Source organism: Xenopus tropicalis, chromosome 8 (assembly GCF_000004195.4).
Source record: "Xenopus tropicalis strain Nigerian chromosome 8, UCB_Xtro_10.0, whole genome shotgun sequence".
NCBI lineage: Eukaryota > Metazoa > Chordata > Amphibia > Anura > Pipidae > Xenopus > Xenopus tropicalis.
In genome coordinates, this window is record NC_030684.2 from 103,887,962 (window position 1) to 103,903,928 (window position 15,967).

Here is a 15,967-nt window from a genome sequence, read left to right on the forward strand (position 1 = left end):
TATCAGCCTGTTGGGCTGTGTGAGGTAGAGGAAGAGGACCCCATACTGAATGAGGATTGTGTTTTTTGTTTCATGGCTTTTCAGCTACTCATTGCATTTTGATTAAAAATGTGTGGAACCCGTTGGATCTGTTAGTAGTGGCGCCAACTAGCTGTGTTTTAAATTAACTCTGTCACTAAGGAAAATCCATAAGAGCGCAGAATCACAGCTGGGAAATCGGTCACAAGAGGTGCCATTCCCTAATTTCCATCAGAAGTCTAACAGGCTTCTAAAGTCAGCACAACTTTGATAGACACCACAGGCAGAGAGAGAGTATATTGCTATGTTCTGTCTGCAGAGACATCACAATTGATGCAATTTAAATCGAAGACAGGTTTGCACGCTACATGTAAAAGTATATTTTGGTACAGGTGTGGGATCTGTTACCCAGAAACCTGCTATGGAGAAAGCTTCAGGAATGCTATCTCCCATAGACTCCATTTTTATCAAATAATTCAAAATGATTTAAATAAAATGATTTCCTATTTCTCTGTAATAATAAAACAGTACCTTGTACTTGATCCCAACTAAAATAATATTAACCCTTATTGGAAGCAAAACAATACTATTGGGTTTAGTTAATATTTAAATGATTTTTAGAAGACGTAAATGGGTGGTTCACCTAAGCTAACTTTTACTAGGTTATAAAATATCATTCTAAGCAACTTTTCAGTTGGTCTCCATTATTTATGTTATAATTTTTTCATTATTTGCCTTCTTCTTTTAACTCTTTGCAGTTTTTAAATGGGGGTCACTGAGCCCAGCAGCCAAAAAACTATTGCTTTGTGACGTTACAGTTTATTGTTGTTGTTACTTTTTGTAAATTTCTTTTCTATTCAGGTCCTCTACTTTTCATATAACAGTCTCTCATCAAAACCACTCCCTGGTTGCTAAGGTAACTTGGACCCTAGCAACCAAATAACTGCCAAAACTCCAAACTGTGCTCCTGAACTGAAAATGAAATAACTAAAAAACTACAAATAAAAATTGAAGACCAATTGCAAATTGTCTCAGAATATTACTCTCTGCATCATAGTAAAAGTTAACCCAAAGGTAAACAACCTCTTTAAAGTATTTCAAATGATCGAAAGATCCCTTATCTGAGAAACAGAATGTAACAAAATATGTGGGGGTCAATTTATTTGCAGCTTTTAGAACACATAAGATGCAGAGAAGGTGTTGATAATCCCATGCATACTGGGCATCAAGCTTTTCAGAAGATGTCTGACATTCATATTTTGGATGCTTATCTTAGCACTAAGGAGATATAGGAAATAAGATGTTGTAAATTGCTAACCAGGGGCTGGAGGGTGGGAGGCATGTATGCGTTCTCACATACCTTCTGGGAGGGACAGGACTAAAATGGATTCTGTTATGATTTTTATGGTATTTTTTTTTTACTAAAGTACAGTTTACACAGAAAATAATTCACTCTACCATTTAAAATTGTATTCTTGAACCAACAAATGTATTTTTTTAGCCGTAATATTGGTGTGTTGGCAGCCATTTCAGTGCATTGTGCCCGATTCTGAGCTTTCAGAAGGGGCCAGCATATGAACTGAACTGCTTTCAGATAAGCTATTTTTTTTCTACTCAGGAGTCATGACTTGCTTGAGCTGGACCTGGGTGTTTTACAACTAACTGCTATTCTCATATCTACCACTAGGTGGGCATGGGAGCATTTTTAGCAATGCAGGTGTCAGGGAGCAGCTATCTTGTTATCTTCCAATTGTTCTGCTGATAGGCTGCTGGGGAGAAAGGGAGGGGGTGATTTCAAATTGCTGTGATTATATCTAGCTCGTCAACAGTGGTTTTGGATTTAGCATAAATGGCAGCCGCTGCAAATCTGCAACAGAATTGGTCAATACATTTGTATAACATGGAGTGCAGTTTATTGTCAAAACAATACAAAAAGACAAGTACAACAAAGCAGAAGGCTTATGCATAAAAAGATCTGCTTGTCACTGGTGCTGGTGCTTTGGAGTTCCATATGTAATAGTCTGAAGATATGAGTTCTCTGGCTAGAAAGGAAAAAGAGAAAAAAAAAGAATGTTTCATTACATTAAACTTTATGGGTCTTTATGATGTGATACTTATCTATGCAAACAAGTACAAAGAATATATTGTTTATGCATAAATGACATACTACTAGTAGAGAAGTAAAAATGCAAAATTCATAGCAATCAACAGTGTTTTGACTAAAAAGAAAACTCCATGATTTCCTATTTTGCCATTCTAAAGCTCTAATAAGAAAGTTGGGCTGTTTAACAAATATAACTTATGCAGAAAAATAAATTTTGGCTATTGTTTTATTTTGAAAAAAAGCACAATTCTTGTTACAGAGAATTATATGCTTCCGCATGTACTCTCTAACCATTAATCAGAGAACAAATAATGAGCTCTCTATAAGCAACCCCCTTGCTTCAACCTTTGTTGTGACTGTTTTTGTTTACTGATAAATCAGGGGGATTATCTGTACAATGGCTATTTATCACAAGAACCACACATAGGGACACATTTACTAATCCACAAACGCTCCGAATGCGTTTTTTCATAATGATCGGTATTTTTGCGACTTTTTCGTATCTTGCACGTATTTTTCGCGACTTTTTCGTCGCCGGCGCGAAAAAATCGTATTGTTGTGCCAAGTACGAAAGTTTCGGATTCATTTAAGCTTCGGTATCGTGACTTTCCTTGGGCCAGGTTGAAGCTGCAGAGTGCCATTTATTCTATGGGAGGCTTCCAAAATCATGCAAAGTTGGAAAGGTTTTCCTGCCGTTTACGATCGTTCAAAACGAAAAAGTCGCGAAAAATATGAAATGTTGTGACTGCGACTAAAAAGTCACAATATTTTCGTTTTCAATTCGAATTTTTCCCATTTGGGATTCGAATTCGTGTTTTGGTAAATCTGTCCCATAGAGAAGCTTCTATTTGTCCTGTTTAGATGAAGGAATAACATAAAACGATACATTTTTGTGATTAAAACAACTGGCAATAAAGTATGTTGCGCACAAGCCCTAGTGATCGAATTTATGTTGCACAGGGAGGTATACTGCCCCTTTAACTAATAATGGCAATGGTGTACCTTAAGTGAACTTTCATAAACAAGCATGTAAATCAATTTAGGGAAGAGAACAGTGAGGTAAATGCCTTGGGGATCGCTGGATTACATTACATAACTCTTTATTCCCTATTCCCAGTATAGGATGCTCTACTTTTGACAGGAGACTATGTGAAAAACAACATCATACAAATCCCAGGCAAGTACTTAATGTCACAATGCACTGTATAACAAGGTGCTCTTACACGTAACAATTTTCGGCTTTGCTGATGAAAACACTTGCATAGTCTGTTGGTCCGCATAACAGCCAGTGAGACTATAGTCAGGAATCCTAAAAGAAAGCTGAACAAACACAAAAGAACACCTGTAACCATAGGTTGTTTTAGTAACAAGGGAAATTCATCTCATAGGCACAATAACTTCAAAGCAATGTCTAGAATGCAGTGCAAAATAAAAACCGGTCCCTCGAGAATGAAAAAAAAAGTACAGTTATGCTCAGGACCTGCCGTTTTCCAAAAAAGGGGTCTTTGTGTAATTTGGATCTCCATACCTTAAGTCTGTTTAACAATATTAGCATTGAAACCCAATAGGACTGTTTTGCCTCCAATAAGGATTAACGATATCATTGTTGGGATTAAGTACAGGTACAGTTTTATTATTACAGAGAAAAAAGAAACAGTTTTAAATTTCTGAATTATTTGCTTAAAATGGAGTCTTGGACAATGGCCTTTCCATAATTCAGAACCTCCTGGATAATGGGTCCCATACCTGTGCTCAAATCAAAGTTCTATCAAGGGCTGGTAATTTTTGTGACTTTTGCAATGTAATAAATGTACATTTTTCTTTGCAACAATACCACACAACCATTTTTTTAAGGGGTTGTTCACCTTTAAATAACTTTTACAATGACATAGACATTGATATTTTATGGTTTTTCTTTTGTATCAATTTGTTCGTGTTTTTTTTAGTTATTTAGCGTTGTGTTCAGCAATTCTACCATTTAGAATTTCAACAGCTATTTGTTTGCTAGGGTCTTGTTTCAACCAGTTGAATTAGAAACAGAAATATGAATAAAAGGGGGACTGAATAAAAGGATTAGGAGTAAAGAATAACAATATTAATAAAACTGTAAAGCCTTAGAGCAATCTTTTTCTATTTAGTTTATCCGCGTATGTTCGCAAACTTTCAGCATATGTTCGCAGTTTGGGTTCGCGCCGCGTTTTCCGCCTCGTTTTTTATCGTCGCAAAAGTATTGTACAATACGCCGCACAAGTCACACATGGCGTTTTTCCGCAAATCCCGTTTTCATGGTGTTTAGCGCGACATAGCAAAAAAGCCGCGTATTTTCGCTAGAATAGCTTGCGTTTTTTGCGCAACTCTGTGCCAACAAAGTATTTTTCAGAGAAGTTTTTGCCCTTGATCCCCCTCCTGCATGCCACTGTCCAGGTCGTGGCACCCTTTAAACAACTTTAAAATCAGTTTTCTGGCCAGAAATGGCTTTTCTAGTTTTTAAAGTTCGCCTTCCCATTGAAGTCTATGGGGTTCGCAAAGTTCGCGAATATTCGCGGGTTTTGGCGTAAGTTTGCGAACTTTTTTTTTTTTAGGTTCGCTACATCCCTAATCACACATACATGTGCCCTAGTATGTTTGGTTACTACACCATAAAGGCACTTTACCCATAACACAAGGAAGAGGGCAGTTCCAGCAAGAAGGACACAGAAGATAAGCAAAACCAATTTTTAGGCTTAATTGGGAAGATAAAGTACCTTGTGCATTCATAAAACTTAAAGGACATGTAAATCCCACACACAAAAATTTAATTAGTGAACAGCTTCTTTGAATCTTTCAATACCTGCCACTCTGGTTGTCCAGAGATTAATAGTAAGGTTGCAAAATCTCCTTATTCAATTAGATTTCTTTCTCCTCCTGTAACCCACTTGGCCCCTCCCTCAGGAATTTGCTTTGATTTCTGGCTTGCCAGACATGCTCAGTTCTTCCAAGCTCAGATTACTAAACACACCCCCAGTTTAGCAGCCAGTAAAGAGATGGCATTGCTGGTTCCCATAGAAACTCAGCTCTAGCCATCTGCTTTAATTTTTTTCTCCTAACCAACTCTCCTGAGCTCATCTCAAACAAAGCAGAACTTTTATGAGATAGTTCTGCCTGTGTGAACCTATATTCTTGATGAAATGTACGCTGAATAAGGGTCTGTGTGCCTGTATGCTGTTTGCAGATCTAAATGTAACTGATAATGTTCAGAGGAAAAATGGCCAACGCGTGAAAGCTGCTATTTGCTTAAGAAAAATGTGATGGTGCTAGTAAACAGAGGGGGTATATGCAGTACAGATAATGCCATTTGGGTGGGGGAGACATGTCCAACTGATATACATTGTAGGCTTTACAGGTCCTTTAAGAAGCAAACGGACTTTTGGGGCCCACATTTCCCCTTTTATATAGATTTACACCTTTAATCTGGGACTAAACCATATTTCCCACTGTTAAGTCACCATCTGCCTGGGTTAGCAGGTCACAGGAGCTACTACTATTAAGGGCAGATTACTTACTAAACTGACTGCTTCAGTAATTGTTGCTTATGGCTATTCCACACAACTTAGTGTGTTGGCATGTCTTAGTAACATTTTCACTGCCAGCTTTGCTGATTGGAGTAGGAAGGTTCCTATTAGTATGTGTTAAAGGAAAGCAACAGCTTCACCATACATATATACAAATTACTGGCTGCATACTTTATCTTATAATTAAGCACCCACATCAAGAATGGATCATGAAAAACCAAGCTGTTCTGCTGCAAAACTAAACCTAGCATCCTCCGCAAAGAAATGCCGAGGGCTACAATTCAACAGTAGCTGCTTAGCAGTTAGCTTACTTTAACATATCCTGTGGCCCCAACACATATAGGGTCTGCAGGATCATTTGGATGGGCCTCAGAACTGAAGGTTGCTGTTCCATTCAATGAAATTTCAAGTGATTTGGGAAATTTTTGACCTGAAAAAAGAGATTTAATGGTTTAATTCAAACAAAATGAATTAAGAAATATTTGTCAGAAGAATGCAGAGATACCTACCAATTACCCATACCAAAAGGCTCTTCTCCCTTGATAGTTCAAGTTGTCCATGGCTAACTTTATACTCTAGATGCTTTATTTGGCCCCTAAAAGTACAAATAGCAGCAACACAAGATTAGTATTTCCCACAGCAACATAGACACATTGTTGTGATATTATTTCTAGTGCCTAGAGACACCGCAGACATATATATATATATATATATATATATATATATATATATATATATATATATATATATATATATATACACACAGTATACAGTGGTGTGAAAAACTATTTGCCCCCTTCCTGATTTCTTATTCTTTTGCATGTTTGTCACACAAAATGTTTCTGATCATCAAACACATTTAACTATTAGTCAAAGATAACATAATTGAACACAAAATGCAGTTTTTAAATGAGGGTTTTTATTATTTAGGGAGAAAAAAAATCCAAACCTACATGGCCCTCTGTGAAAAAGTAATTGCCCCCCGAACCTAATAACTGGTTGGGCCACCCTTAGCAGCAATAACTGCAATCAAGCGTTTGCGATAACTTGCAACGAGTCTTTTACAGCGCTCTGGAGGAATTTTGGCCCACTCATCTTTGCAGAATTGTTGTAATTCAGCTTTATTTGAGGGTTTTCTAGCATGAACCGCCTTTTTAAGGTCATGCCACAACATCTCAATAGGATTCAGGTCAGGACTTTGACTAGGCCACTCCAAAGTCTTCATTTTGTTTTTCTTCAGCCATTCAGAGGTGGATTTGCTGGTGTGTTTTGGGTCATTGTCCTGCTGCAGCACCCAAGATCGCTTCAGCTTGAGTTGACGAACAGATGGCCGGACATTCTCCTTCAGGATTTTTTGGTAGACAGTAGAATTCATGGTTCCATCTATCACAGCAAGCCTTCCAGGTCATGAAGCAGCAAAACAACCCCAGACCATCACACTACCACCACCATATTTTACTGTTGGTATGATGTTCTTTTTCTGAAATGCTGTGTTACTTTTACGCCAGATGTAACAGGACACGCACCTTCCAAAAAGTTCAACTTTTGTCTCGTCGGTCCACAAGGTATTTTCTCAAAAGTCTTGGCAATCATTGAGATGTTTTTTAGCAAAATTGAGACGAGCCATAATGTTCTTTTTGCTTAAAAGTGGTTTGCGCCTTGGAAATCTTCCATGCAGGCCGTTTTTGCCCAGTCTCTTTCTTATGGTGGAGTCGTGAACACTGACCTTAATTGAGGCAAGTGAGGCCTGCAGTTCTTTAGATGTTGTCCTGGGGTCTTTTGTGGCCTCTCGGATGAGTTGTCTCTGCGCTCTTGGGGTAATTTTGGTCGGCCGGCCACTCCTGGGAAGGTTCACCACTGTTCCATGTTTTTGCCATTTGTGGATAATGGCTCTCACTGTGGTTCGCTGGAGTCCCAAAGCTTTAGAAATGGCTTTATAACCTTTACCAGACTGATAGATCTCAATTACTTTTGTTCTCATTTGTTCCTGAATTTCTTTGGATCTTGGCATGATGTCTAGCTTTTGAGGTGCTTTTGGTCTACTTCTCTGTGTCAGGTAGCTCCTATTTAAGTGATTTCTTGATTGAAACAGGTGTGGCAGTAATCAGGCCTGGGGGTGACTACAGAAATTGATATTGAAATTGAAAATTGAAATTGATAAACCACAGTTAAGTTATTTTTTAACAAGGGGGCAATCACTTTTTCACACAGGGCCATGTAGATTTGGAGTTTTTTTTTCTCCCTTAATAACGTAAACCTTCATTTAAAAACTGCATTTTGTGTTCAATTATGTTATCTTTGACTAATAGTTAACGGTTTTTGATGAGCAGAAACATTTAAGTGTGACAAACATGCAAAAGAATAAGAAATCAGGAAGGGGGCAAATAGTTTTTCACACCACTGTATATATATATATATATATATATATATATATATATATATATATATATATATATATATACAGTATATATATCAGGAGAGAGCCGGCACTCACGTCAATCGGGTCACAATAGCCTGGGTGCAGGTCCAAGTGAAGAATTAGATACAGCAGCGAAGAGATCCGCACTCACAGGACTTATAGAATTAATCTGGTGTTTATTGAGAAGACTCTTCTCAATAAACACCAGATTAATTCTATAAGTCCTGTGAGTGCGGATCTCTTTGCTGCTGTATCTAATTCTCTTCTCTTCGCTGCTGTAAATTATATATATATATATATATATATATATATATATATATATATATATATATATATAGCCATCCAAGCTACAGAACTAAGACATAAATGATAGTTAAATATGCTGCTACTATAATGCATCATTTCTCAATAATGAATATCATCATAATAAATATAGTTTTTACCTGTTGAAGAAAGGTATTTTAGCATCACAGTATTCAAATCCATTCTTTACGGTTTCATGAAGTTTCAGTTTAATAGATAAATGAACTTGTGAGCCATCTTCTGTCATCTGATAAAAGCCCAGAATTGGTGGCACAGGTACCTACAATGTTTTAAGGTTAGAGCATAATTCAGTGTGTTGTGAGAGCATTAGACAACGGTCCCCAAGGGGGTATCTTTTCAATAAGAATTTAATCCAAGTAAGGCTAAATGAGTCATTAATTCACTGTAATTCATCAATTCACACATGAAACATCTGAAGGTATCCCTGCTGCTATACCATTTGGTCATGTTCAAAGTGTGTTGCATATCAGTTGCATATCAATTGCATGGACATACACTACATATCCTGACAGCAGCAACAGGACTGGTGCAGAAGATCCATGGGTATGGATTGCAGAAGTCAGCATTGGTGTATAAATCTACAAATAAACAGGAACTGAAAGAACAAATTCTGAGGCTATCATCGTTAATGACAGTGCAGTTTTGGAGCAGTACAACAGCCCTTTAACAATGGTACATTAAAACCACAACAAGAGATTTGTTAAAAACTAAAGTGATTTTTTATTACTTGTTACTAAGTTTAATTTTAAAACCAAAGCAGTGATTTATTAACTTCCCTGTCCCTGTGATGAAATCTACTGCAGTAAAATATGCTTCATATTCCTGACTTTGAGACCTGAACTGATTACATAGTTACTTGAAGTCTTGGACTTTTAAAAATATCATAAGGAATTGGAGGGTGAGATCTTAACACTGCCTTATTAATAAAAGAATGCCAATAGATTTTTGTCAATTCACTAGCACTGCTTTGCTGTCAGATTGCCTCAGTAGGAACAGGAACAGCATCACATTGTTTTATGGATAAGAAACATCTACATTGAACTGAAAATTGGCTTTAAAAAAGCTCAGTATTAATGAGTGACATACGTTAAATGCTTTTACTGGGTGAAATTTTAACTTATATTAGCTATATATGTGAGTAACAGAAGGGCACTGAGGTACTAGCTGTGTATTAGGTGCCCAGATATCTTCCTACTAGGAAAGCAAAGGGGTACACACCAGTTCAGTTTTCACTGACACAAACCCATAGCCTTTACCTTTCTACAGGGTTTGACTCTCAGGGAAACCCAGGATTTGCAGATACGCAACAGCTGAAAATCCACAAGTCACCCATGCAGCGGAAAAGACGTTAGTAGAAGTAAATATAAATAATGAAGATACACTACAAAAGTGCTCTGAGGCATAAAGAGGCTGTATACCCCCTTTTTTCTACATAAGTTTGATAAATGGGGCTTGTGTTAAACATTCTTCTTGCCTTATTTTTAATTAATAAACATTTGTTATTTCTTGCATCAAAGCATATATAAAATTCACTTTCTAACTCCCTGTCTTATTGCCTGGTTCTTCAGAGGAGTATGAAATAAACCATGACCAGTTCTTTAAAAATCCCTCTGTATAGCGAGTAGGGATGCACCGAACCCACCTGATGGATTCTGGTGAATCCCGAACCGATCGGGAAGGGTTAAAAGTTGGCACGCATGGCGAAAAATTTCCCTCCCTTAAATTTAACCCTTTCCGAATGCTAATTAGCATATGCCTAATACTGCATTCTTAAAGACCCCTTAAATGGGACCTATCAAGTGCTGCTTGTGTATGAATATTTATTTACCTCCTCAATGTTTATGTCTAACTAAATGCATATTAATGAAGACAGATTCTTATATTAGCACCAAGAGTGACTAAGACAGCAGAATATATCAACTTGTGTATGGCCAGATTTAAACTGGCTCATGTGTAATAGGTTATATGCAGAGTGTGAAATCTAAAAATAACAGTTTTTCACAGTGCTAAACTAGGGCTATTGCTTCAGGCAAAAACACTTTTCATTTTGCCTGATGGTATCTCTTTAAAGAAACAGTAACACCAAAAATGTTTTAAAGTAAACAAAATATAATGCAGTGCTACCCTGCGTCGGTTAAAGATGTGTGCATGCTTCAGAAAGACTACTTAAGTTTATAGAATTTCGCTGCTGTGTAGTCATGAGGGCAGCCATTCAAGCTGGAAAAAGGGAGAAAAGGCACAGGTTACATAGCAGATAACAGGTAAGCTCTTTAAAATACATTGGTGTTTTACAGAGCTCATCTGGTATCCGCTATATTACCCACATGGCTACACAACAGCTATGTTTATATGAACCATTGTAGTGTTTCTGAAGCAAACACAACTGTTACCAGTCCAGGGCAACAGTGCTTAATATGTTAATTACTTTGATAATTTTTCATTTGTTGGTGTTATTGTTCCTTTAATGTGAACTTTCCTTTAAAAGCCTATGTGCAATAAGTACAGAACCTGTATCTGTGAGCATTATTTACCTGAGATGTGTAATAGCACAACTGGAACGTATCTGAGGGAGGAATGAAGGGAAATTTGTAGGGTCCATTGAATGCAGAATCATCAGTTAGCGCAACACTGCTTGATATAAGCATAGAAGAGTCAACAGAAGTCACACAGGGATGGACCAGGATATCTTGAAGTGGTGAGCCATTGGCAGGAAGATTCAAGCCCACTATTACATTGGGAGTGATTGCTTCCAAATTGCACTTGAGGGGGGGAAAAATGATGATGTTAATTAGATCTGTTTAAATGCTTAAAAGGCTTTTTATCCACATGTCCACTTACCCAGCACAAGCTTCAAATGACCCCCTGTGGAGTCTGCACATTAAATCAATCAAATGTACTTTTTGCATAATAGTAATAATAATTTACATAGGTCCGTACAAGCTAATAAGTCCTTGAACCACTTTAGGTTGACTGCAATCAAAGAGTCATTATTTTATGTACTGCTGAATAAGGTGGGCCCTGGGAGCTAATATAGCTTGCACAAAGTTAAACAAAGGAGGAACCGGCAGGATGAGAGATGAAATGATTTGGGCTCCCACCATGTTCATTGACCACCACCTGCATAAACATCTGCCTGCCCTTCACTTTTAGCTAAATTCCCTGCCCACCACACCATTTCTGAATACAGTTAATAGAATGCAACTGTAAGCAAACTGTGTAAAAATGTTACAGTCTCTGAAAATGCTTCCTGGCATACAGACAAACAGCACTCAAAAAATCATGCACAGAAAAGACTTCATTTCTTCTGTGTTAATCCTTGCTGTTATTTTGCATCAACTGTGAGTTGACTTTTGTTGGAAATCAAATTACACTTTGCGACCATCAGAAAAGCCTAATTTGTGGTCTTAGTCTTTGTGAACAGAGAGCAAAAAGGAATGTAAGAATTTTTGGACACAATATGAGACAAGCTGTTTTTACATTTCCTTCTGGCTAAAACCAAATAAGCAATATAAAATAGCTGGGGAGGGAGTGAGGGAGGGAGAAAACTGGAAACACCTAATGAAAAAAGACGCTTAGAGACCCAGTTTAATAATTATTCACTGCAGAAATGCATAGGGCTTTTATACCATTTGCCATGGAAAGCAGACCAGGGTAACTTGTTATCCCCTAAGGCACTAAATCTATGATCAGTTCTGGATCTAGGCAAACTACCGCACTTTGGAATACTTGACGGAATCTTTAGTATTAGGCAAACCAAAGCTTAGAGAGGTTATTTTAAAAAGCTCTGTATGACTGTAAGAGGCAATTTTGTATTCAAAGATAATACAGTTTTGTCAGTGGTGCTCAAATTTTAATATGACAATAAAAGTTTGTATTTAGTTCAGCGTCCGTTAAAATCCAAAACAGTTTATTTTTTGCATCTCTTTACTTTCAGAAGCTAGCTTGCTTTTTACTGTTGTTTAATTGTAGGACTATTATGAATATACACTATATTGTTCTTCAAGCATTGCTTTTTTAAAATATTAGGTTTAAGAACTAACTAAGAAAGGTTTCCAAACTTAATGTATACAGGTAAGGAATTTTCTGACTTGCACCTATTGCTAAAACCAACCTATTCCCCTGTCTGGACTTTTTAGACAGTTTTTTTTAGACCCATGCCCAACCAACTCTCCCTAGTGATGTCAAGACAGTACTTATACCACCTTAGGGATTGTGTATGAGTGATCATATTGCCGGCAAGGAGGGGTCCTATAGGAAGCTTAGGCCCTAGTTCTGGTACGCGAGCCCAACCCCACTCAGCACAGTTCTGAATCCCTGAAGCGCTAACACAACCAATAACGTCTGTCGTAGAAAGCGTCTTTTATTGAAACAAGGACTATGCTACTGTTATTTAGTAGCAACTAATGCCCCATAAGCAATTACATGCTGTTCAATACCCTTAGACAAAGCTTGTGCCAAACCGTTTCAATAGGACTGAGTGCAGGGCTTTGACTGCAATGTTATATAGACCTTGCATTTAGGATAACTGTCCTGCTTAAAAATGAACATCCTACCAAGTTGCAGTTTTTCAGCAGACTGAAACAGGATCTCTTGCAGTATTTTCCCTGCATTTTGCACCATCAATTTCTTCTTTGAGTTTACCAAGATGCCCAATCCCTGTTAATGAAAAGCAGCTACATGGCACAATGTTACAACTTTCACTGTGATTATGTGTCAACTATGCATCTGCATAACACTGGCCTGTATGGAAGGGTGGTACAAAAGAAACCATCACACAAAAACAAATATGAAAGCACATTTGCAGCTTGCCCACTTGTGATATAAATCTAACATTTCCCATGCCTCAAAAAGCACCAAATCCACAGTGAAATATGGTAAAATTAACATCATGCTTTTTGAGTGCTTTTAATCAGCAGGTAGCGTCTTGATAAAATAAAGGTATAGGGTCCGTTATCCAGAAAGTTACGAATTATGAGAAGGACATCTAACATAGACTCCATTTGAATTAAATAATTTATAAAAATGTGAATTATTTCTGTTGTCTCTGTAATAATAAAACAGTGCCTTGTACTTGATCCCAACTAAGCTTTAATTAATCCTTAGCAGAGGCAAAACAATCCCACTGGGTTTAGTTTATGTTTAAATTAATTTTTAGCAAAGTATGGAGTTCCAAACCCCAGGTCCTATGCATTCTGAATAACAGGTCCCATACCTGTACAACGAAGAATTGTGCAAAACATAAAATTCAGTTTTTATGAACATACAACCAATGATTAAATACGTATAAAAGAAAAGAAGAAAATTATATAACTGGGTTAATATACTATTCATGTATAGGAGCCAACAAATGTTACTACAGTTATAGATACATTAAAAATAATGTTAGATTTATACAGTGCTTCTCTTCTATAAATAAGTATATATATATATATAAGTACCCATAGCCATACCAAGGTATTGAGCACAGTAAGAGAATATCTTTTTTTTTCATGATTTGGATTTGTTTGCGCTAAAACTTTATTTATTTATTATGCAACAAAATTTTACTATTTCAAAACTGAAAATACTCCAGCTTAAACCTGTTGAGATCATGTAGAAAAAGTCAATGGCAGATTTCCCTTTTAAAACTGGAAGATATTTCTTTGCTTAGGTTTTTGGATTTAGATGTTGGCTTTTGTGCGACAATATGAAAAAGCCGCAGTTTTTGCAACTATTCCCCCCACATGCTTTTTCAGTTCAGATTTTTTATAAATGTCTGGCATTTATTTATTCGAAGTTTCAAAAAACACAAAAGTAAGAATAGTCTTAGTAAATCTGCCTCTAAGTCTGACAGCATGGTAGCTAGCATTAACCGGATTTATATAATAAGCAGGTCTAGAGTGGGATACAAAATAGGCCCTGGCATTTCAAGAACACAGAGGCCTAGACAGTCCCTTACTAGCCCAAAAATTATGGCATCTTACAGCAGAACCTCTGGCATTGGCCAGAACCCACAGATTGCCAATCTGGGCCTATAATTAAAGGACAAGTCAACATAAAATATAATAAATATTTTTTGCCTAATAAATGAAAACATAATTCTAAGCTTTGTAATATACATTCATTACAAATTTGCAATCATTTATGACTTATTTGTATATATAATTGCTATTAGAAGTAGTGTTTGCCTGTCCTTTTCTATTCTCTGCCCTGGTGGCTCTGGCATTTGAAACAAATGCCAGATGCACAAATCAGCAGGCTGACAGACCTGCCTTTCTGGAGGAGACTGATCTTTGCAACACTGTTTAAAAAGTAACAACCAGGAGTTCAGCAACTGCTGTTTTCAATAGCAACTACATTTACACATAACTGTTAAAGCACTAAAGATTTTCAATAAATTCACATTGGCAAGTTGCTTGGAATTACATTAGGCAAAAAATTATTTTTTGGGGTTGAAATGTCCTTTAAGATACGCCTTTGAAGTGCTGTTATTAAAATAGTTATTTGCTCTTACTTAAAATCTTCTTAGGACTCGGTTATATATAGGATAATAAATCTATAAATTCTAGGGATGCTCTGAACCCCGGATTCAGTTTGGGATTCGGGCCGAATCCAGGCTTTTTTTGAAGGATTCGGTTTTGGGTGAAAAATTAGCATATGCTAATTAGCATTTGGAAAGGGTTAAATGGTCAGGGGATTTTTTTTAACCCCTTCCGATCCTAATTAGCATATGCTAATTAGTATCCGGTTTGGGATTCGGCAGAATCTGTCAGGTTGGGTTCGGTGCATCCCTAATAAATTCCAAAATTCATATATGCTTACCTTGCATGATACTGTTCCAAAAACTTGCCATGTGTCACTATCATCGCCCTTGTCATACTGTGTAGATTGTACTTTTTCAGTGATGGAAACATCAATTTGAGCTTTGCCCTTTTGTTTACTGGTTTTCCATGCTGGAGTTTTGCATGTCTGGTTGGCAGAGGTTGCTGAATTATCATGCAAAGCAAACAAATTGGTATCAACTGGCGAACCTAGTGGACAAGCCTGTGTTACCAAAACAGGGAGCTGGGCAAGCCTGCTTGAGACTTCTGTTTCGCTGTTCTGTCCAACACTGATAAACAACATCACTCCAGATACTAAAGCAAAAGCTTCAGATATGCTGTTAATTGTTAGAAGAGGTGGTGGTGGTGTCAGGGACTGTTCAACCAAAGGAATACAGACATATATAAAGTCTGCTTTTTGGACTGCCAAAACAGGCCAAAGTTTTCTTTCTGACACAGACAATGAGTACACATTGGTCTTGTTGATTCGGGAACAATTGTCTCTATATTCCACAAAGTTTTTGTTTTCATCTGTCAGTCCCAGCTCTAGAAGTAATGCTTTAAGCAGATCTTTGTCCTCAGGGATGGCCACATAACTTGCTTTGTTATAAATCTTTGCTCTTTTTTCTACAGTAGGATATCGTCTGCGAATGTATAAAAAAAAAAGCAATTACAAATATTATTGAGAGCACACAAGAGAAAATAAAGCATAGCCTATATGAGCACAAGGGGACATTTACATGTTATGTCA

The 15,967-nt window shown here is 37.1% G+C and overlaps 1 protein-coding gene across 3 annotated transcripts in view; it reads right to left on the reverse strand.

Moving 5' to 3' along the window:
• Nucleotides 1-1,908: 1,908 nt before the first annotated feature.
• ap5m1 (adaptor related protein complex 5 subunit mu 1) overlaps nt 1,909-15,967 on the reverse strand; it is a 16,083-nt gene continuing 2,024 nt past the window's right edge. For 2 of the 3 annotated variants that reach the window (XM_031906893.1, XM_012967963.3), the window contains exons 3-9: nt 15,218-15,860; nt 10,948-11,175; nt 8,536-8,675; nt 6,183-6,268; nt 5,985-6,103; nt 3,346-3,442; nt 1,909-2,060 (exon numbers count right to left, since the gene is read on the reverse strand). In XM_031906893.1, coding sequence (XP_031762753.1) covers nt 1,978-2,060; nt 3,346-3,442; nt 5,985-6,103; nt 6,183-6,268; nt 8,536-8,675; nt 10,948-11,175; nt 15,218-15,860 — 1,396 coding nt within the window. In that variant the 3' untranslated portion in view covers nt 1,909-1,977. 3 annotated transcript variants of the gene reach the window in all.